Raw genomic sequence first — 23,650 nt, forward strand, 5'->3', positions numbered from 1 at the left:
TGCTTGTTATATGCAGATGACTTAGTTTTGTTGTCAAGTAGTCCTGATGGTCTACAATGTAGCCTAAATATTCTTGAAAATTATTGTGTTGATTGGAAGCTAGAGATTAACGCGTCCAGATAAAAAAAATGTTGTATTTAATTGTAGTGGTAAAACTTTTTAAAACCACATTACTATTAATGGTATCTGTATTGAAACTGTTGACAAATATTGTTATCTTGGTATAAATCTTAAACGTAGTGGCAAATTTAACCTTGCTGCAGCTCAGTTAGTGGATAAAGCCAGAAAAGCTTTAGTCAAGATAAAGAAAACCCTTGGAATACATAATTCCTGTCGATTACTTGAAAAATTGTTTGATACTATTGTAATTCCCATTTTGCTACACGGAAGCGAAGTTTGGGGGTATTGAGTCAGTCATAAAAAAAAATCAGGCTCGGCATCTTATGAAAAGTTTCATATTAAATTTTTAAAAGATATCTTAGGAGTTCATTGCAAAACTTCAAATATGTTTGCTATTCTGAACTCGGGAATATTTTTGATTTTTTTTTTTTTATAATATGTAAAACTTTAAAGATGAAGTTCAAAGAATTACCGTGGGTAAATACACATCATTTTGAGAACTCAGAGATATTTTTGTGAGCATTTTCAATAATTCAACGTCTGATTTTCAGAACCTGAGGATCGGACTGTCTTAAATTAAACACCGCTAATTTTCTGAAGTTTAGATTTTCGAGGTAAGAGTTAAAAAAAGATTATAGTACGCCGAGTTGTCCTCGTCGTTATAAAAAAAATCATTGTCGTTTATTCTCCACTGGCGACGAGGATGAACTAAGACAGAAATATATATAGAGACAGTCTGAACTGACATTTTAGGTTAAATGAAATAAAATAAATGCATGTTTTTTATTCCAGAAAAATGTAAACAAATTAACAAACCTTTCTCTCTTATAAAGTAAAAAAATAGGTATTTTTTGTATGGAATGTTTTTGCGTTTCTTCCTGGTTATTCCTATATGGTTTTATACTTGATACTTTATATTTTAGTAAAATTGATTAGTAAATTATGTGATATTTTTTCCAATTTAAAAATGGCGGAAAGGATTAAGTATTAAAAAAGTGGAAAACACGTAACATATAGCTTATGGCAAAAATCAATCGCGAAAAGGCGATGTGGAGTATTTGCGAAAAAGCAGACAGGTTGCGAAAATAAAATCGCGGAAAAGCAGGATGGGGGTGGGTGGGTGGGTAGAACTTATATTCTAAGCATGTAAAAGGTTTCTGAGTGAGTCGTTCGAAAAAGCCTATAATACCGTCCACATGGACTACAAAGACGTTTTTACATTCTTTTCGCATGGGATTCTTTAAAATTACATAAAACACCTATTTCAAAATGTTTATAATAAATCTGACTGTAAGAAAAATATAATGTCATTATAGTTTATATATCGGGCCTTTTCAACAAGGCCATAGAAAATGATGTAAAATAAATATATTTGTTTATTAGATTTTTTTTAATACATGCTGTATACATTAACTTATTCTGGTTAATAAACCCAAAATTAAACCACTGTCATGGGTTTAAAATTAATTACTCCATTTGTTAAAAATGCTTTTGAATTTATTGAAATATTTAATATACAAACATGGGGTTGGGTGCCGACCAAAAAAAAAAAATCTTCTCAGCTCCAATCCTCTATCAAAAAAATCTGGATCCGTACCCTAGTTATAGTATAAAATCTGAAAATTCCCGCTCAGAATCCTAGGATCTCATCTAACGAAGGTTGCGATTAAATTTTTGATTAAATATTAAATAACCCATATAGATATACTTTACATAGAATGTCTATAAAACAAAAATTGTGTATATTAATATTGTAAATGACATTGACATGTTTGGATGTTTTATTTTGATTTTTTATCTCAATCTCTCTAACTTCCGGAAACAAAGTATCCTGAGCGGGAATTTTCAGATTTTATAGAACCGTTCCCTAGTTACACAATCTCTAGGCTTGAACTTCAAAATGGCGAAGGCTGACGTGTTCCAGCGAGGACCACTCAGTTTCATGTGCTGGGAAGACTGTTTTCCCCAAGAGGCTTGGGAGAAACGCAGGAGAATGAATGTAAGTTTTTCTTCCAAGTCATAGCTACAATTCTACATACATGTATTTTTATGAAGCTAGGAAAATTAATGGCCGGGGGATGTGGATGGATGGGGGAGTAAGGGGTAGATTTGTGGTTATTTACTCCAACTGACAATTTGTTCACGAAGTTATTGTACATGTACATTCAGCAGATTGTTAACTTAACTACTTGAACGAGGAACCAACCTATAAAAATTGTTTAACAGCCTTTCATTTTCAGCAGTCTTCCAGTTTCACTCAACAGCTCAAGTCGACTTAGGTCTTACCCTAGGTCAAGTTCATACTTGGTGAATTTTTTGTACCATCAAGGAGTGGAACGCTCTAACCACCTCTACTGTGATAAGTCTTTAGCTCGGTTTATTACTCACCCGTAAATAGACTCTCACAATTCAGGCAAACGCAACAGTATCGTTTTCGAAAGGGATAGAGATGGGGAGGGGCACAGAAAAAGAATTTCAACTTACATGGAGAAAGTTTGACAAGCAAAAAAACTGTCCAAATTCGAAAAATTCTATTTCTTGGCTGTTTAGGAGGGGGGGGGGGAGTGAGGGTTGGTCCAACTTTTTTATTTTTATTTATACATTACCTACTTTAAGTATACTGCAACAAAAACGGGGGGGGGGGGGGGATGAGCCTATCAAGGAACATATTCAATAGACTTAGTATAAAGTTTTGTTTGAAAAAAAGGAAGGGGGCTACCTACCCCGACCCTCTCCCCTGGATACTACATTTCTGATTTCAGCAATTTTTAGCTCACCTGAGCTGAAAGTGAGCTTTTTTGATAACCTGTTGTTTGTCATCCATCCATCTATCTGTCTATCTGTAAACTTTTCACATTTTCAACTTCTTCTTTAGAAAGAATCAATTGCCAATTTTTACCAAAGTTGGTACAAAGTATCCTTGGGTGAAGGGAAGTTTAAAACTTTAAATTGTGAAAATGAAGGGCCAAGCCCCTTACAAGGAGAGATAACCAATAAAAGATAAAAACAGGCTGGGGTCATTAAAAAATCTTCTTCTCAAGAACCATTAAGTCAGATATGATACTTATGTGGAAGCATCCTAAGCTAGTGTAGATTCTAGGACATTTAGCCAAAAAAATTGTTCAAACTTAAAGAAAAAGACTATTTCTAGGAACTTGGGGGGGGGGGGGCACCAATTTTTTTTATTATGGCCAAATTTTATGTATAAATTATGATGATTACCTCATTACCTACTTTCACTATACTGTATACTGAATCAAAAGGGGGGGGGGGGCAGGTAACGAGCCTATCAAACGAATGAACATTTTCAATAGACTTAGTATAAAGTATTGTTTGGAAAAAAGTGGGGGGCTGCCCCCTCCCCTGAATACTTTGTTTCAGCAAATTTCTAGCTCACCTGGGGTGAGCTTTTCAGATCACCTGTTGTTTGTTATCCATCAGTCCATCTGTTAACTTTTCACATTTTCAACATCTTCTCAAGAAACACTTTTTACAAAGCATCCTCGGGTGAAGGGGAGTTAAATTGTGAAAATGAAGGGCCAAGTCCCCATACAAGGTGAGATAATCAAGAAAAGATAAAAAACAGGTTGGGGTCATTTGAAATCTTCTTGTCAAGAACCACTAGCCCATGGGCCTCTTGTTTAACATGTACACTCCCAACAGTGGCATAATAGTCCACATTCTACATGTTCTAATTTCTTATGATGGTGTCTGGCCATTAACCAGTAGAAGTTTAAGTACACTTATTCAGGCATAGGTCCATGATTTTTTCCAGGGAAGGGTCCCATCCAAGAACACACCCCCCCCCCCCCAAGTCAAACTGCCCAATTTGTTTCATAACTGAAGAAAAAACCCAATCAAACAAACAAATAAAAACAAAAAACTCCTTTCCAAAATGTGAAAAACCTATTTAGTGGAGGGGGAAGGGGGCTTTTCTTCCATTCTTTAGCTTCAACATCATATATGTATAGTTCTCAATTCTTCATAGGGAGTTGGCCGCGTGGCGGCGAAGTGGTTAGAGCATTTGCTCTTAAGAGTCGCAGAATAAAGAGCTGATCCTTTGTTTGTTTATAAATATTACTCTCAAACCATACAATGGTACATGAGGTTACATAGCGGGTTTGAATCCACTGCCGGATGTGGAAACCAGTCCCTCAGATGAGTCCGTATAAACTGGGGTCCCGTGTCACAGTAGGTGTTGGCACAAAAAAGATCCCTCACTGCTCATAAACAATGGTCCTGAGTGCTGAGTTTAGGTATAAATTTTTAGCCCTCTACTGGCAAGTGGTGGCATCTCCATATGAGTGAAAAATCTTCAAGAGGGACTTTAAACAAGCAAACAAACATTCTTCACAGGGGTCATGTTTTTTTGAGGATGGAGGTCCAAAATCCTTTATTAGTTATTTTATTATGAAAATTTAATACCGTATTTCGGGGGGGGGGGGGGCTTGGTCCCCATTACCCCCCATTCAACCCCACCCCCTAAAGATCCGTGTATGTGGGCACTGATAAGTTCTCTGGTTTTAATAAATTACATATGAATCCAGTGCAAATGCCCATCAAGTTAACCAAGATTGATGTCAAAATTTATTAACTTTTGCTAACTGTGTTTAAATCTTTTGATATTTGCAGAGTGTATAATTTCATATTTTGAAAAATTACTTTCTTGCTGCAAGACTTGTTTGTCAAGTAAACTTTACCTTTGAAAATTCTTTTTTGTTTTTGTTTTGGGTTTCAACTGCTTTATTGTACTATTTTTTGAATGAATGATATTCTTTACTGAACTTTATTTTATAAGCTCCAGAAAGCAGAATCAAAACCATCAATGCCTCCATCTGAACCAGTGACAACTCCCAGTGTTACAAGCAAAATTAGACACGTGAGCAACTGGGTTGCTCAACATTCAGCTCAATCATCTGAGTTGCAGTATGAACAAGGTTGCAGTGGTACGTATTATGTACTGTTTAGTTCAAATTTTTGTACTAGAAATTTAAATCTGTAATTTTATTCAAGATCGTCTTGCATTCATTTGACCCTTTTCATGAGTGTATTCATATCTGAACAAAATTGATTTGGATCAAAATTGAACTAATTTTATGTACTCATTATCCATTTACAAATATTTCATGATCTTTTTCATTATATTAAAAACAAGATGTACGTGTTTGTGAAGCACTGATGCCCCCGTATGGCAACATATAGCAAAGGTTAAACTTTCTCAAATCCAAATCAAATATGTTGGTATACCCAAAGTAAGGTCTTGTCTCAAAGAATATACATGTGAAAATTATGAAAGCCCTAGCAGCAACCATTGAAAAGATATGGTAAAGGGAAAAGTTTTTCAAAAGTGAGTCAAACATCAAGATCATGGTCAAATTGTCAAAATTCATGGTACCCAAAGAAAAGGCCTTCTCACAAAAAGTACACTTGTGAAATCCCTAGCACCAACTGTTCAAAAGTAATGGCCAAGGTTAAAGTTTTTCAGAAGTAGGTCAAACTCCAAGGTCAATGGGTTACAATTGTTGGTATATACAAAGGAAGGTCTTGTCACAAGGAATAGACATGATATTAATAAATAGAAAAGCTTTCCAAAAGTAGGTTAAACTCTAAGATCGAGGTCAGAGGGTCAAAGTTGTTGGTATCCAAAGGAAGGACTTGTCACAGGGATTACATATGTGAAGTATGAAAGCCCTTGCACCAACCATTCAAAAGTTATTGCCAGGGTTAAAGTTTTCCAAAAGTAGGTCAAACTCCAAGGTCAAGGTGAAAAAGGTCAAATTTGTTGGTTTCCAAAGTAGGTCTTGTTACAAGGATTACATTTGTGAAGTATGAAAGCCCTAGCAACAACTATTCATTGACAAAAGTTCTGGCCAAGGTTAAAATTTTCCAAAAGTAGGTCAACCTCCAAGGTCTAAAGGTCAAAGTTATTGGTATCCAAAGTAAGGTCTTCTCACAAGGATTACATATGTGAAGTATGAAAGCCCTAGCACCAACTGTTCAAAAGTTATTCCCAAGGTTAAAGTTTGATAAAATTTTTGGGTCAAACTCCATGGTCAAAAGGTCAAATATGATGGTACTCAAAGAAAGGTCTTGTCACAAGGAATGCACATGTGAAATATGAAAGCCATAGCTCCAACTAATCAAAAGTTTTGGGCAATGTTAAAGATTTTGCAGACAAACAGACAAAAGGGCAGCCAGATGGACAGACAGGGCAAAAACTATAAAAATGCTATCTTTTATTAAGAATTTCAACTGTGTTTGATAGGAATGTTTACTAATAATTAATTTTTGAAATGATTGTAACCGTGCATTTCTTTTCAGCTGTAACTTAAGCATCCTCTAAATAAGAGTCTTGATAAATTTATTTTGATTAATTTAGAATATGGTTTAATTTATACTTATCTTAAAAATTCTTCAGGATATTAAGATTACACTGTAATCATTTATTGATAACTTCTTGAAATACACTTATAAGCATACGTATGATCATCATTTCAGTAGGATCATATTTTTTTTCATTTCAGGATCAAGTTTATTGCTTTTATAATGATGAAAATAGAGAATATACATGTATTTTTTCTCTTTTATCCCTGTGTGTCTGACTGGCTGTCCGTCCATTTGTGTGTCTGTCTGTAACAAATTTTCATTGCAGTTTTCTCAGGAACTACTCATCACACATGTTTTTAATTTTATCACAGTCTAATTGTTCAGTCATGCCATATGGTAGGATTCATTTCTGTACTGTATGATTTTGAAGCCAACTTGGTCCATGTTCATCCATGCGTCTGTCCATACCAAATTTCCAGTTTCAGTTTCTCATCAACTATAACTCATGGCAGATGTTTGAAAGTTTTGCAAATTTTTGTTTAGACATGCTATGTGGTGGGATTTAGAGGAGCGTATTTTTACATCAGAGAGAGGGTATAATTAGTGAGCATTGGTTCACAGACTTAATTCTTGTTAAATTTCCACTACACAAACATTTTCACGTTTACAGCTTCCAAAAGATACAGCCCCTCACTTAGTTCTATACAAAGTGAGAGCAGTGGCTCCACTAATAGTAGTGGTAAGTTATTATATAATCCTTTTCAATCCAAATACAAATTTGTTCTGAATCAATGATTGTATTCATACGTTCTTTGTTATTTAGTATAATTTTGGGAAAGCAGGAAATATTTTATTAAGCTGTCTCTGAGTAGCAGTAGCTCTAGTGCCAGCTCCTTTATTATTTAAGGAGAACACAGTTTGTCGTTAGTTAGTTAATTATTGACCTTTGTCACCCATGTTTGTTTGAGTAATTAATCAGTGATTGTGTTTATATGTTCTTTGTCATTTTTTATAAAGGCAAGGAAGAATACAGGCACTCAAAACCATCAACACCTCCATCTAAACCAGTTACAACTCCCAGTGTAACAAGCAAAATCAGACACGTGAGCAACTTGGTTGCTCAGCATTCAGCTCAATCGTCTGAATTGCAGCAAGGACAGGGTTGCAGTGGTTAGTATTTAATATATTTAGTTCAAATTTCTGTACTAGAAATTTGAAGAAATTAATCTGTAATTTTGTTCATGACCATCTAGGCTTGCATTCATTTTAACCTAGCTATGAGGGCCTTTTCATATTCTGATCTGAACAAAAACTGATTTGGATTAAAATTGAACTTTCAGGCGCGTAGCCAGGCGTACGTTTGTACACACAAATGTCCACATTATTTTTGAAAAATAAGGAGAGAGAGAAAGGGATGTGTGTGTGTAAGAACTGCGAACGATAGTATAAGTTCTCCCACCTACCTCCAAGTCAATTTTTAAAAGTTATTACATTTGAATGATTTTTCATATCTATATAGATGTTTATATGAATTTTCATAAAACATTACTTCTTTGGGAAAACAAAGAGAGATAATGCTATAATTTTGGTAACACTTGTGTTTTTCACTTAAAATAGAAATCAACAGAAAACGGAAAATATTTTTAAAACATCTTTCCCCCTCATGAAACAAAAATTCCTTTTTAGCTCACCTGAGCTGAAGGCTCCTTTTGAGCTTTTCTGATCAAAATTTGTCCGTTGTCCGTCGTCGTCGGCGTTGTCGTTGTAAACTTTTCACAATTTCATCTTCTTCTCCAGAACCACTGGGCCAATTTCAACCAAACTTGCCACAAAGTATCCTTGGGTAAAGGGGATTCAAGTTTGTTCAAATGAAGGGCCACGCCTTCTTCCAAGGGGAGATAATTAAGAATTTGTGAAAAATTAATGGCATCATTAAAAAATCTTCATCTCAAGAACCACTGTGCTTGAAAATATGAAACTTATGTGGAAGCATCCTCAGGTAGTGTAGATTCAAGTTTGTTCAAATCATGACCCCTGGGGGGTCGGGTGGGGCCACAATGGGCGATCAAAGTTTTACATATGAATACATAGGAAAAATATTTAAAAATCTTCTTCTCAAGAACAGCAAAGCCATAATTGGTCATATTTATATGGTAGCATCCTCAGATAGTGTAGATTCAAGTTTGTTCAAATTGTGACCCCCGGGGGTCGGGTGGGGCCACAATGGGTGATCAAAGTTTTACATAGGAATATATAGGAAAAATGTTTAAAAATCTTCTTCTCAAGAACAGCAAAGCCATGATTGGTCATATTTACGTGGAAGCATCCTCAGATAGTGTAGATTCAAATTTGTTCAAATCATGACCCCAGGGGGTCGGGTAGGGCCACAATGGGTGATCAAAGTTTTACATAGGAATATATAGGAAAAATCTTTAAAATTCTTCTTCTCAAGAACAGCAAAGTCATGATTGGTCATATTTAAATGGAAGCATCCTCAGATAATGTAGATTCAAATTTGTTCAATTCATGACCCCCCCCCCCCCCCAACACTTTTATATTTAAACTTTTCAACCTTTCAAGACTGAACTGATTTCTGCTTTTTTCTAGCCATAGTGCTCAGGTGAGCGATGTGGCCCCTGGGCCTCTTGTTACATGTAATATGGACTGTCATTTCACAAATTCATTACCAAAGCTTTTTGTGTTTCATGGGGGGAAACATATGTTTACAGACAAAAAACTACAAAAATGCTTATTTTTCACCAATTTCAAAGGGGTTTACAACTAAAACATTGCACTTTATTAATTATGTCACCCCAGACGAAGTCGGGGAGACATATTGCTATTGTTTGACCAATAACGCGGCCGCACAATATCTCGAAGACGCCCCAGTCAATCTTGATGAAATTCCACTGTCATAATGATCACTAACTAAAGATGTGTAATCTTTCCTCAAAATTTTCAAAATGGCAACCGTTCCCATGGAAACTGATAAAAAGTGATATTTTTTAAATTTCATCTTTCTCGGCTTCTTTTAATTAAATCTTTTTGAAACTTTAAAGAAGTGTTCCTTGCCTCCTGTCAAAAAGATTTAGGCAAAAAAATTGGAAAAGGATGGATGGAAAATACAAGTAATTGAAGAAAAGTTGATGCACTTGACCAATTTTGTGTTAAATTGTTAGTGAATCCCGTCCTGCAAGTTTCTTGAAAATGACCTGGAGAAACTTACTGAAACTTTATAGAAATGATAATCACCAACTGTAGTTCTGCTAAAACCCTTTAAAATTTTCAGTTTTGTCATTGTTGCCATGGAAACAGACAAAAAAACATATTTTTTAAATTTCGATTTTTTTTTCCTGCAATTTTTCATAAAATCTGTTTTGTAACTTTAATGAGTTGTTAGTTGCCATCCTATCAAAGTGATTTCTGCAAAATAATGGAAAGAATGGACAAAAAGAACAATTAATTTTTTAAAATCTGCAATCGAGTCGTCTATTTCGCGATGTTTTCGCACTTGGTTTTGTCCTTGAATGTTCTCGCAAAAAGCTTTGACAACATTATTGAAACTTTCCACAGAAATAATAATCACTATTCGTAATTTTGCAAATGTCATTTAAAATTTTTTCCACCGTTGCCATTAGAATAGAAAAAATAATTTAAGTGCAGTTTCCTGAAACGAATGGCCAAAAAACGTTGTGTAAACGTTTATATAATGTTTCAACTTTTTAAAATTGCAATTTATTCAATTTCTTTGTCTCCCTAATTTCCTTTTCCGTAATATAGTCCTAGGATACATAAAGGCTTGTCTATGAAGCTTTTATATATTACCAGTTTCTTGATATGATTAAGAAGAAAGTAAATATCTTAGCATATTCCAAAAAACTTAGGACCAACGTTCCCTTAAACACTACATTTATGTAGTTTATGGGGACTCTATTGGAGTAATACATACACTGTTAAGTATGAAGTGCAGAGTTGTGACTTCTCTGGTGACAGCTAGGGAAGACACAGAAAACCTTCATATTGTCATAGCAATGAGTTTCTATTAAAAAAAAGGATTGTATGTGGTATATATATCTTGTGGGCGCATTTAATTATTTGTATTTACCTCTATTTAGTATTTACGTCATATTTAGTATTTTATCCCCCTCCCTTCCCCCCTTTTCCTCTCTGTCATTTTTCTCTAATTGTTAACAAAGCAAGTTTTGTTTAATGTCTTGGATTCTGAATAAAATGACCTTGACCTTCATATTACAAACAATCCTTCATCATAAAGTTTTAAAAAATGCTAAGGCTTCACACTTACTACAATATGATGGTAAATTTTCAATACACCCCCCCCCCTTCGAAACAGCGAGGTAGAAAATGCAGGTATAATCGATAGGGAAGATCTTAAGGGTTTCGTGAATAAAATTCAGTGCCGCTGATGTGATCTGATATTTTACCAGCATTCATTCTTCTTCTGTTTTTCTACAGAATTTATGATTATTATATTTAATACATGTTCTGTTTTTTAGGTCACCTGAGTCACTCAGGTGACCTATTGCTATCCTTTCTCGTCCGTCGGCGTGCGTCGTGTGTTAACATTTGAACATTTTTAGCTTCTCTGAAATTGCTTAACCAATTTCAACCAAATTTGGCATATAGCATCTATGGCTGACAAAAATTGTGAATTTCATGGTCCCTGCCCCCCTGGGGCCTGAGGGTGGGGCTAAATTAACCACCAAAAATAATGCAATCTTTAAAAATCTTATTCTTTACTCCAGGACATCAAGCAGTCAAACTGTTGGCATCATTGTAATAAGCATTGAGCCCTCTTCCAAAATAATGAAATTCATGGCCCCAGGGTCAGGGGTTCTGGCCCATGGGTGGGGCTATATAGATCATATAGTGAAAGTGCATTATTTCTTTGAAAATCTTCTTCTCTGCTCCTGGGTATTAAATAAAGTAACTAAGTACATAGTTATGATGAGCAAGAGTGCTTCTACCAAAATTGTGAATTTCATGGCCCCAGGGTCATGGGTTCTGGCCCCAGGGTTGGGCTATATAGATCATATAGCTGCAATAATGTAGCCCTCTCCGATTTTTTTTAATCTGATATTTTCAGGAGAGGGCTACAATTCCACTGCATCTCCGTAATGGTGCAAATATATTTTTTAGATACGGGCGACTGCAGGCAAAATAAATTGTTTTTGCATTCAACTTACTTCCAATGAGGCGGAATTTTTATTCACTATCAACATCATAGCCCTTTATACGCGAAAACCAAGTAAAATAAATCTGCGTGTTTACCAGTCGTTCTCCTCAGCAGCCATGACAGTTCTCGCGTGATGCACTGAGACTTGCGCTTGAAATTTAGAATCACTTGATAAAGTAAATGTCGGTGTTGATAAATGTTTGTGTTGTATGATATCACTAAACATCGATAAATAATAGCATTCCATGGGATATTTTTTCATAAACAGTGATATTTATGCTTAAAATAAGGGAATCCTCAACTATCCGCTCCCCTAGATCCCGTATTCTCATTGGTTGTCCCAAAATAAAATCGATCAAGGTCAGTAAACATGGCGGATAAATTCAAGTTGTGATGTTGACATACACGAAAAATAACCGATATACGGATTGTTCTGTATATTTTTGGATCAGTTCATGTCTTGCATAACTACATTTTATGAGTTCAGGTAAGATATGTTAATAAAATACCCACTTACTGATAATTTGAGCCGAAATCTGTGCGGTAGTGAATCACTCCCGCACTTGCACCATTACGGAGATCCTAAGGAGTTGTAGCCCTCTCCCAAAAAAAAAAAAAAAAAAAAAAAAAAAAAAAAAAAAAAAATCGGAGAGGGCTACATTATTGCAGCTATAGATCATATAGTGAAAGTGCATTATTTCTTTGAAAATCTTCTTCTGTGCTCCTGGGTATTGAATAAAGTACAGACCCTGAAACGTGCTACTACCCCACACGCTCGCTGCACGAACGGTACACGCTCGCTACACGGTTTGCACGAAACGCTGCACGGTTTACACGAAACGCTACACGGTTTGCACGAAACGCTACACGGTTTACACGAAACGCTTTGCACGAAAGGCTGCACGGTTTACACGAATGCCTGCACGAAACGCTTTGTACACGTTTCTCACACGCTTTGTACACTATTTTCGCACGCTTTGGCCTCGATCTGGATTTTCTATTCGGAATCTTTCGGACTTTATTTCAATTATTACGGATTAATCAAAGATTAGTTAAGAATTGCAATCATTCAGATTAAGTTAAGATTAAAACTCGCTACACCAGTACTACATGTATATTAACAGATAAAATATTCAATGTTCAGTTGTAATTAATAAATAGTTGTCACTGAGTATGTGACCCGCCCGGTGAACTTCTTATTATCGTCTGTGTACAAACTTTTTTTCACTAGATTCTAAATTACGCACTGAAAAAAAAATATATTTGTAAATCATAATCTTTTACAGCATTGATGTTTTTTCCAATTATAGTTTGATATTAAATAGTTATTTATTACTGACAATTAAACTTAGCTATTGATTTGAAAAAAAAATGATTAAATTGAGTATGATTTCTGTAAACGGATTGATTTTCTTTTCCTTTTTTTTTTCTTTTTATTAATGATTGATTTATACATTTTTTGATTTAGTAAAAGAAAAAATTCATTTGACTAAATTAAGTTCTGTCTATAATTTGCAAAGGTAATATGTTAACTGCATCTAACAGGAACATTGTGCAGAAAAGGGGGGGGGGGGGTTACCGAGATCTTACCGTTGTATCTTCAAATCTGTACATGACTAAATATAACGGGCACTTGTTTCAGTAAGTATCCCATCGGAAAAAAAAATATATTATAGAAACAAGTGCCCGTTCTAAGGAAAAAGGATACCCTTATATCCAGCGGGACCCGATACATCTAATTCATTAAATGCTCTTTATCAGAATGGTACATATATCATTTCATTACAGAGATAAACTTTAATTAATCATTATATGGTAGAGAAGCCGGGGGATAGGTATTGTAACTCGTTAGTTCTGTTTTGAGGCATTGTGTTTATCAAATAAAAACAATATTATACCCACCACCTTTTAAAATCCTTGATTTCCAACCCCGTCTAGACAAAAAAATCAATAATTGTGTAATCAATAGTCGCGACTCTTCACAATATATTCAATATATAAATGTCCAATGTCCAATGTCCTAAAAACTAAAAAATATGCTCTAGAACTGCGTGATTAATAAAACAACTAATATGTGATTATTCAGGATTTATTTTATTCACGAATGCACTGGCAAACTAATTCACTGTTTACAGACAATAGGATAAATTTAAGAAATAAAATTCACGGGTATTTATTTATACCCATTAAATACTAATAAAACTGTTTAATTTCACGAATTAAAAATCAATCGTTATTTTCGGGTGTCATCTTAGCTATGATTGACAAGAAATAATAGCAGAACAAGTTTCAGTCCGGGCACGCGGAGCCCGTGATCGCTGTTGTAAATGACCTTGATCACGGTCTTAAGAAGAATGTTGAAAGTGTAAAGAAGATTCCAATATTGTTTTAAGGGGGCATCGGGTGCACCCTGAAAAAAACATTAAATTATTTCAAAAAAGAAAATTATCAATAAAAGACTTGTTGACAAGAAAAACTCGGTTAGTATTTTCATTTGATCCCCCCCCCGGAAATATTTAACCCTGTATTTGCCGATGCACGTGAATTATAATTCATTTATATGACTATTATTAATCAGCCAATTTTATGCATAAAAAGACTTTAAAATGATTCATCGTTTCAAATTATTTGTATCACAATCTTATAAGAAAATTATGTTCGTTTATAAAGAAAATCAGTAAACTGTGCTCCCCGGCCTAGAATTCCAATACTTCACATTTATATCAACACACTAAATTTTGCGTTTTATTTTTCACGCCTGCCATATCTATCTATTATTTCGTATTAATCACCGATATTTTCTTATAATCCCACATCCCGTAATTGTAAAATGGTGAGGAGATTCAAATAAATGAATGAAAAGGACAAGACCGGATTCCTTATGAATTTTCTTTTAAAAAATGTTCTGTATTGCTCCCTTTAAAAAATGTATTGAATCAAATACCTTAAAACTTATGTGCATATAATTAATTACTTTTAACACATTTTCTGTCCATCTTTATTGAAATAAAAAAGAGAGAAACTCAAACAAATATGTAATACATTACCGAGTAATTTTATTTTGTTGTTTCCGTATTTTTTTTTTCACTCTTAAAATACCACCGGTATATGATATATCCGAATAATATTAGTTACAGACACCACAGAATGAGATGTTGATCCATCAATAACCATATTTAAAATAAAAGGACTTCCGAATGAATCCTACACGTTTCTCACACGATTCTCGCACGTTTCTCACACGGTTCTTACACGAAAGTCGCACGTTTCTCACACGCTTCTCGCACGCTCGCTACACGGTTTGCACGAAACGCTTTGGAGCTTACACGAAACGCTGCACGGTTTACACGAAACGCTACACGGTTTGCACGAAACGCTGCACGGTTTACACGAAACGCTACACGGTTTGCACGAAACGAAAAGCGCACGAAAGTCACACGCTTTTTTGGGGTAGTAGCACGTTTCAGGGTCTGTAACTAAGTACATAGTTATGATGAGCAAGAGAGCCTCTTCCAAAATTATAAAATTCATGTCCCCAGGGTCAGGGGTTCTGATGTTAGGGGGGGGGGCTCTATCGACTATATACTAGTGAAAATGCATTAATTCTTTGAAAATCTTCTCCTCTGCTCCTGGGCATTAAGGTGATAAACTAAGTTAGTTATGATGAGGAGGTTGGCCTCTTCCAGAATTGTGAAAGCCATGGCTCCTGGGTCAGGGGTTCTGATGTTAGGGCGGGGCTCTATTGATTATATAGTGAAAATGCATTAATTCTTTGAAAATCTTCTCTGCTCCTGGGTATTATTTAAACAAACTAAGTGCATGGTTATGATGCATAAGGATGCCTTTTCAAAAATTGTGAATTTCATGGCCCCTGAGGGTCAGGGGTTCTGGTGTTAGGACGGGGCTCTATTGATTATATTGTGAAAATGCATTGATTCTTTGAAAATCTTCTTCTCTGCTACTGGAGATTATTTAAACAAACTAAGTGCATGGTTATGATAGGCAAGGATGCCTGTTCCAAAATTTTTAAATACATGGCCTCAGTTTTTGGGGTTTTTGAGGAAGGGGGGGGGCTCTATTGATTATATAGTGAAAAAACATTAATTCTGTGAATTAATCATTAATTAATCCTGTCTGCTCCTTAGCGTTGAGCTGATAAATAAATTGCTTAGCTATGATGAAAATGGGAGCTTCGAACAGAATTTTTAAATCTTCTGGTCCTAGGGTCAGGGGTTCTGGCATAACGAGGGGGGGGGGGCTTTTGATAATATAGTGGAAAAGTGTTAATTCTTTGGAGTCCATAGTTATGATGATGAGGGTAACTCTTCCAAATTTGTAAATTTCTTGTCCCTTGGTCTTGGGTTCTGGTGTTAGGGTTAGGCTTTGTTGAATCTGTAGTGAAAATGCATTGTACCTGTGAAATTCTTCTCTGCTTCTGGGCATATCCGAAGAAAACTGAGTAAAAGTTTAAATGATATAAGTAAGCGATTTTTGAACATCTGGACAATTTGTCTAAGCATTCTTGTCCTGGGCAGGGCTCTATTAATTTGTATTCTACTAAGAGAAGTTATTCCCCTTTTCTATTCACCTTTGATAATTAATCACTGTAAATAATGTATTTGAAAGGTTAATAGAATAAGTTATAGTTACACTATAGATATTAATTGGTTAGCTGTAAATACACTCACAGTTTTTCATTCACGAGGGGCGGAGCCCCAAGTTAATAAAAACTGTGAGTGTATTTACAGCTAACCAATTAATATCTATTGTGTAAGTTACTTGTACCAGAGGACCAATGAGGGAAAAACGAGTTGATAAATAGCACCGCCTACTACGAGGTGTCAAGATACGGTCCGGAGTCTGTATAAATAGCTGTCTCCATCTGCAAGGATCATACTTTACTGCGGCACTGCTACTACAAGTTGTTGATAAAAAAATCGGAATTGGTATGTGTGAAGATATTGTACCTTTGAAATGTTGAAGACGCAGAAAACATGTTTTTTGTCAGGTACAGGTATAGGGGTAGCGATTGTAGGCTTTTATGTTCAAGCCGTCAACTCTGAAAGAAAAGTTATCTTTCAAGATCGTTTTTTTGTTTTGAAAAAAGGGGGGATGGATATAGGAAACATCGGCATTGAACTTTTTCTTTATGGCAATCGGCGTACAGAAAAAAATGAAATGATTTGTGACATTTTAATGAAAGTTTGAAATGGTATTGGAAGTAAAAAAAATGCGGGGACTTCTGATGTGAAATTGCTATATGTATTTGGAGACGGGAAAGAAAATGACGAGAATTCGAGATAGGACGTATCATTTACTGATTAAGGATACGCGGAGAAAACATACAGAACCATTTATGAAGCGGACACCGACAAGCTAAATAATGTTAGTATTTTTGAAATTTAAAATGTTGACTTAATTCATTCATCAGCCATTGCCTTGGTCTTGAAATTGACATCATTCATTCATTAGTCAAGGTCTTGACACAGTATGGCTTGATGCCAAAAGGTGGGCGTGACTTAAAAAAACTGTGATTCTTCTGGCAAATACACCACAGCAACATGAAAGCAAAATCTAAATTTACTGCCAGTCCTATGGTACAAGATAATTATGCAAGAATGTTTATATAATTCAAAAAGTATTTTCTTAGTTTTAATAATCAGGTAGACCTGTAAGTAATAGATAAATAAAAATGAGACAAAAATAACTTATCTTATTAAAAGTTCTTTAAAGACCATAAGAGAGGTCAATGCTAGAGGTCTTTATATGGGTTTAAAAATAGTACAGAAGCACTAATAGTTTGTTTATAGTCTGCATGCATGGTGATAGTGTTAAGTGGGGGACAGATTAGAACTTAATTTATGAGCTGATACTGAATACTAGACTAATTATTTTGTTGATCCTGATCTTCCTACTTCTCTTGCTTTAGGGCAACAAAGCTTCATCTATCAGTGTATTTAAGGACATACGCAACGTAGTTTGAACTTTATTGTCTTTTTCCCTGGAGTTGAAGAGTTCCAATTCTTAAAGGAACTGTGTGCTACATTTAAAAAAAAACACTTTGAAATATGCTGAGGAAGGACCCCACCTTCCTCTTGACCAAGTAAGGTTTAGGATTCTGCAAGGAGTCATGTTTGAAATTTTTCATAATTTTACCAGGAATGAACTACATGTACATAATAAGGAAAATCATGAATTATTCATGATCATCTCGCAGGGGTATGTATGCTGTTGTATACTTCTTAAACAAGTTTGGATAAACAAAACATCTAGAATATATGTTTAGTAATTTTTGTATATTTTTCTTTGAATTATATAAGAATTTTAATTAATTGATATCTTTTCAAAACCCCTGGTAATGCATGCTGATTTTTTGTCTATGAACATCTGAATGCACTATAATCTTAAAGAATATCTTGAAAAATTATCAGTAGGTAAGGTATGTTGCATATGTCCTTAACTTCTAAATTGTTGTATTATACTCAGGTGACCGTTAAGGCCCTTGGGCCTCTTGTTTTTTAAAGTAGCATTTTGAGTTTTCTTGTGAATGTATTACTTGCATGTGAATAATTTCATTCAGTGATATTTAGAATTATTGAAACGTCATTTGTATTAATGGAAAATCCTTGGATCTGCTCCCGCAGTTCGGTAAAGGCCTCATCACTGATATAGACAAAACAATCAGCACGCTGGAAATGTTCATGATTCTGCTAAACTAAGAAAGTTTACACATAGTTTGTCATCTCATAAAAAACAAGAGGCCCAGGGGCCACATCGCTCACCTGAGCACTATGGCTAGGAAAAAGTAGAAATCACTTCAATCTTGAAAGGTTGAAAAGTTTAAATATAAAAGTGGTTGGGGGGGGGGGGGGTCATGAATTGAACAAATTTGAATCTACATTATCTGAGGATGCTTCCATTTAAATATGACCAATCATGGCTTTGCTGTTCTTGAGTAGAAGATTTTTAAAGATTTAACCTATGTATTCCTATGTAAAACTTTGATCACCCATTGTGGCCCCACCCGATCCCCAGGGCTCATGCTTGAACAAACTTTTATGTACACTATCTAAGAATGCTTCCATATAAATATGACCAATCATGGCTTTGCTATTCTTAACAAATAGTTTTTTTTTTTAAAAGATTTTTACTATGTGTTCCAATGTAAAACTTTGATCACCCATTTTGGCCCCACCCGACCCCCGGGGGTCATGATTTGAACAAATTTGAATGTACATTATCTGAGGATGCTACCATATAAATATGACCAATCATGGCTTTGCTATTCTTAACAAATAGTTTTTTTTTTAAAGATTTTTACTATGTGTTCCTATGTAAAACTTTGATCGTCCATTGTGGTCCCACCCGACCCCTAGGGGTTATGATTTGAACAAACTTGAATCTACACTATCTGAGGATGCTACCATATAAATATGACCAATTATGGCTTTGCTGTTCTTGAGAGGAAGATTTTTAAAGATTTTTCCTGTATATTTCCTATGTAAAACTTTGATCGCCCATTGCGGCCCCACCCAACCCCCGGGGGTCATGATTTGAACAAATTTGAATCTACACTATCTGAGGATGCTTCCATGTAAATATGACCAATCATGGCTTTGCTGTTCTTGAGAAGAAGATTTTTAAAGATTTTTCCTATATATTCCTATGTAAAACTTTGATCGCCCATTGTGGTCCCACCCGACCCCCGGGGGTCATGATTTGAACAAACTTGAATCTACACTATCTGAGGATGCTTCCATGTAAATATGACCAATCATGGCTTTGCTGTTCTTGAGAAGAAGATTTTTTAAAGATTTTTCCTATATATTCCTATGTAAAACTTTGATCGCCTATTGTGGCCCCACCCGACCCCCGGGGGTCATGATTTGAACAAACTTGAATCTACACTATCTGAGGATGCTACCATATAAATATGACCAATTATAGCTTTGCTGTTCTTGAGAGGAAGATTTTTAAAGATTTTTCCTGTATATTTCCTATGTAAAACTTTGATCGCCCATTGCGGCCCCACCCTACCCCCGGGGGTCATGATTTGAACAAACTTGAATCTACACTACCTGAGGATGCTTCCACATAAGTTTCATGTTTTCAAGCACAGTGGTTCTTAAGAAGAAGATTTTTTAATGATGCCATTAATTTTTCATGAATTCTTAATTATCTCCCCTTGGAACAAGACGTGGCCGTTCATTTGAACAAACTTGAATCCCCTTTACCCAAGGACACTTTGTGACAAGTTTGGTTGAAATTGGCCCAGTGGTTCTGGAGAAGAAGTCGAAAATGTGAAAAGTTTACAGACGGACAGACAGACGGACAGATGAACTACAGACAAAATGTGATCAGAAAAGCTCACTTGAGCCTTCGGCTCAGGTGAGCTAAAAAAATCAGCCCCTTTCCAGTGCAGAAATGTCCAAATTGAAGAGGAAAATTAAGGAATTATTTTGCCTCAGCCATGTTTTGATATGAATCTTGAATGACTTCGCAAGCTCTACTTTCACTTTCCTTAACTTTGGTTCGATCATACCTAGCATCTGTAACTTGTTTAGTTTGTGTGTGAAAGTGTGTGTGTGTGTGTAGGGGGGGGGGGGGGGGTGTGTTTCTATGAATTCCCATTTCTTTAAGCATTGAACAATCTAAAAGCTTATGGTTTGGTTCGGGGTGACATAAGCTATATTGCTTGCAATAGCAGAGTTTCTAGTTATAATTATGTTTAATTTTGTATGTATTGAGTAAAACATAAAAAAAAAGATTTAAGGAACATTTATTCATATCTAAGTGTATTTTAAAATGTGGTGATGCTTTAAATCCGATTTCAATGAAAATATTATCCCCCCCCCCCCCTTATTTAAAGAGCTGGAATTAGGGTTAGGGTTAACACTGGAATTAAAATTATCAGTCAATTACCATTGAATTGTTCTTGAGTGCATTAAACAAAGATTTTACGGCCAAATTGCTATTAGTAATATTGAATTAAATGGGTGTAAAATGTAGGCGGGAATTGAGAATGAGAGTTAGCGTGCGTAGTTCTTTCCATGTGTGCTTGTATAATGCTCTTAAAGCATAACACATCATTTTGCAAAAAATAAATGAATTTATAAATAAATTTTTTAAAATAAAAAAAAATACTTAGAAACAATTTAGAGTAACTATAAAAAATAAATGAAAATTAACAGAATCAGTTTAAGGGAACAATACCATAGTATGTAACAAATCTCTGAAATCATAAGATTTTCCTGGAATTTGGTTTACTATTGAATATTGGTGAGTTTTTTCTAAGTGCATTATATGATGCTATGTGGTGGCATTTATTTACGCAGGAATCTGATGTCAGCTTTCTGTTTATTCATTATGTGTCTGTCCATACCAAATTTCCTTTGCAGTTTTCTCATCTGAACTATACTCATCACAGATGTTTGAAAGTTTTTGCAAATTTTTGTTTAGATGTGCCATATGGTGGGATTTAGAGGAATGTATTTTTACATCAGAGAGGGGGTATAATTAGTGAGCATTGGTTCACAGACTTCTTGTTAAATTTCCACTACACAAACATTTTCACATTTACAGCTTTCAAGAGATACAGCCCCTCACTTAGTTCTATACAAAGTGAGAGCAGCGGCTCCACTAATGGTAGTGGTAAGTTATCATCCTTGTCAATCCAAATACAAATTTGTTCTGAATCAATAATTGTATTCATACATTCTTTGTTATTTAGTATAATTTTGGAAAGGCAGGAAACATTTTATGAAGCTGTCTCTGAGTAGCAGTAGCTCTAGTGCCAGCTCCTTTATTAAGGAGAACACAATTTTTAGTACTAGTTAGTTAATGACCTTAAAATGTCATCCAAGTTTGAGTAATTAATCAGTGATTGTGTTTGTATGTTCTCTGTCATTTTTTATAAAGGCAAGGAAGAATACAGGCGCTCAAAACCATCAACGCCTCCATCTGAACCAGTAACAACTCCCAGTGTAACAAGCAAAATAAGACAAGTGAGCAACTGGGTTGCTCAGCATTCAGCTCAATCTTCTGGGTTGCAGCAAGGACAGGGTTGCAGTAGTTAGTATTTAATATATTTTGTGTAAATTTTTGTACCAGAAATTTAGATATGTAACTATGTTCATGACCATCTTGCATTCATTTGAACCTATGAGAGCCTTTTCATATTCTGATCTGAACAAAACTGATTTGGATTAAAATTGAACTTTCAGGCACGTAGCCAGGCATATGTTTGTGCACACAAATCTCCACATCATTTTTAGCTCTACTGGTCAGAGAAAAGAAGTGTTTTTGCGATAGTAAGGTGTCCGTTGTCCGTCCGTCCATCTGTAAACAATTTTTCAAAACGCTACTCCTCCTACAGTTTTGGTCTGATTTCAATATAACTTGGCACACATGTAGACTACATTAAGATACATAATTCTATTAATCTGTTTTTGATTTCAATGAATGGTGTTGCCATGGTTACTAAAAATAGAGATTTCTGGAAAATACTTTCAAAATGCTACTCCTACAGTTTTGGTCTGATATCAATATAACTTAGCACACAAGTAGACTACACTAGGATACATAATTCTCTATACCAGTTTTGGATTTCAATGAACAGTGTTGCAATGGTTACTAAAAATAGAAATTTTCTTGAAATACATTCAAAACATTACTCCTCCTACACTTTTTGTCTGATTTCAGTATAACGTGGCATACTAGTGGACTACACTGACATACATAATTGATGTTATTGTTTTTTTATTTTGTTGAATGATGTTGTCATGGTTACTTAAATCGAAATTTCTGTAAATTAAAATTGTTTTAAACGGCTAGTCCTCCTACAGTTCTAGTCTGATTGCAATAAATCTTGCCACAAAAAGAGACTAAACCAACAATCATTTATAAAAATGATTGTTTGCCGAAATATGGCTGAAATATTGCCAACTCGGCATTAAACAATAATAATCAATCCATCTATTTATTGCTGTTGCAAAGTTTCAAGTCCAAGTGCAACTTTTGTCTCCCTTTTTAAGTACAACCAGTAGAGCTACAGTCTCGTCAGAGACTTCTGGTTCAAAAAAAAAAGGAGAGGGGGGGGGGGGGGTGTAATTTTCATGAATGCTTGTATGCTCTTAAAGCATAACACATCATTTTGCAAAAAATAATTATTTTCTTAAATAAAAAAAAAATACTTACTAGAAACAATTTAGAGTAACTATAAAAAATAAATGAAAATTAACAGAATCAGTTTTAGGAAAAAATACCATAGTATGTAACACATCTCTGAAATCATAAGATTTTTCCTGGAATTTGGTTTACTATTGAATATTGCTGAGTTTTATTTTTATTAGTCCATTATAATTTCTAATATTCAATCTTTACAGGTGTATTTTTTAAAATTAATGTAAGACTGTGACTATCAGTCAATTAACGTGGTCTGTTTAAATCAGTTGTCCACTGTAACCGACTATTTTACTATACATATTTTGTCTCTTCAAAAGTCTAAAATTGTTTTAAGTGGGTTCATCGTACAACGATTTTGGACAGATCCTTTCTCATTTTGAGTGGTTTGTCCACATTTTTTACAAAAACAGAACAGACCTCGAACATGGCTTAAGTTTTGCAAATTTTTGTTTAGACCTGCCATGTGGTGGGATTTAGAGGAGCGTTTTTTTTTCATCAGAGAGGGGATATAATTAGTGAGCATTGGTTCACAGATTTAATTCTTGTTAAATTTTCACTATAAAAACATTTTCACATTTACAGCTTCCAAGAGATACAGCCCCTCACTTAGTTCTATACAAAGTGAGAGCAGCGGCTCCACTAATGGTAGTGGTAAGTTATATAATCCTTGTCAATCCAAATACAAATTTGTTCTGAATCAATGATTGTTTTCATACTTTCTTTGTTATTTAGTATAATTTTGGAAAGGCAGGAAACATTTTATGAAGCTGTCTCTGAGTAGCAGTAGCTCTAGTGCCAGCTCCTTTATTATTTAAGGAGAAAGCA

The 23,650-nt window shown here is 35.0% G+C and overlaps 1 protein-coding gene across 1 annotated transcript in view; it reads left to right on the plus strand.

Moving 5' to 3' along the window:
• Window positions 1–2,020: 2,020 nt before the first annotated feature.
• Window positions 2,021–23,650, plus strand: part of LOC133193083 (kelch-like protein 1) — a 33,318-nt gene continuing 11,688 nt past the window's right edge. The window contains exons 1-7 of the mRNA XM_061329059.1: window positions 2,021–2,119; window positions 4,919–5,066; window positions 7,118–7,186; window positions 7,465–7,617; window positions 21,224–21,292; window positions 21,560–21,712; window positions 23,408–23,476. Of these exons, the coding sequence (XP_061185043.1) occupies window positions 2,021–2,119; window positions 4,919–5,066; window positions 7,118–7,186; window positions 7,465–7,617; window positions 21,224–21,292; window positions 21,560–21,712; window positions 23,408–23,476 (760 nt within the window). The remainder of the gene's footprint in view (window positions 2,120–4,918; window positions 5,067–7,117; window positions 7,187–7,464; window positions 7,618–21,223; window positions 21,293–21,559; window positions 21,713–23,407; window positions 23,477–23,650) is intronic.

Source organism: Saccostrea echinata, unplaced genomic scaffold (assembly GCF_033153115.1).
Source record: "Saccostrea echinata isolate AGI-Se365-2 ecotype Australia unplaced genomic scaffold, CSIRO_AGI_Sech_v1 ptg000027l, whole genome shotgun sequence".
NCBI lineage: Eukaryota > Metazoa > Mollusca > Bivalvia > Ostreida > Ostreidae > Saccostrea > Saccostrea echinata.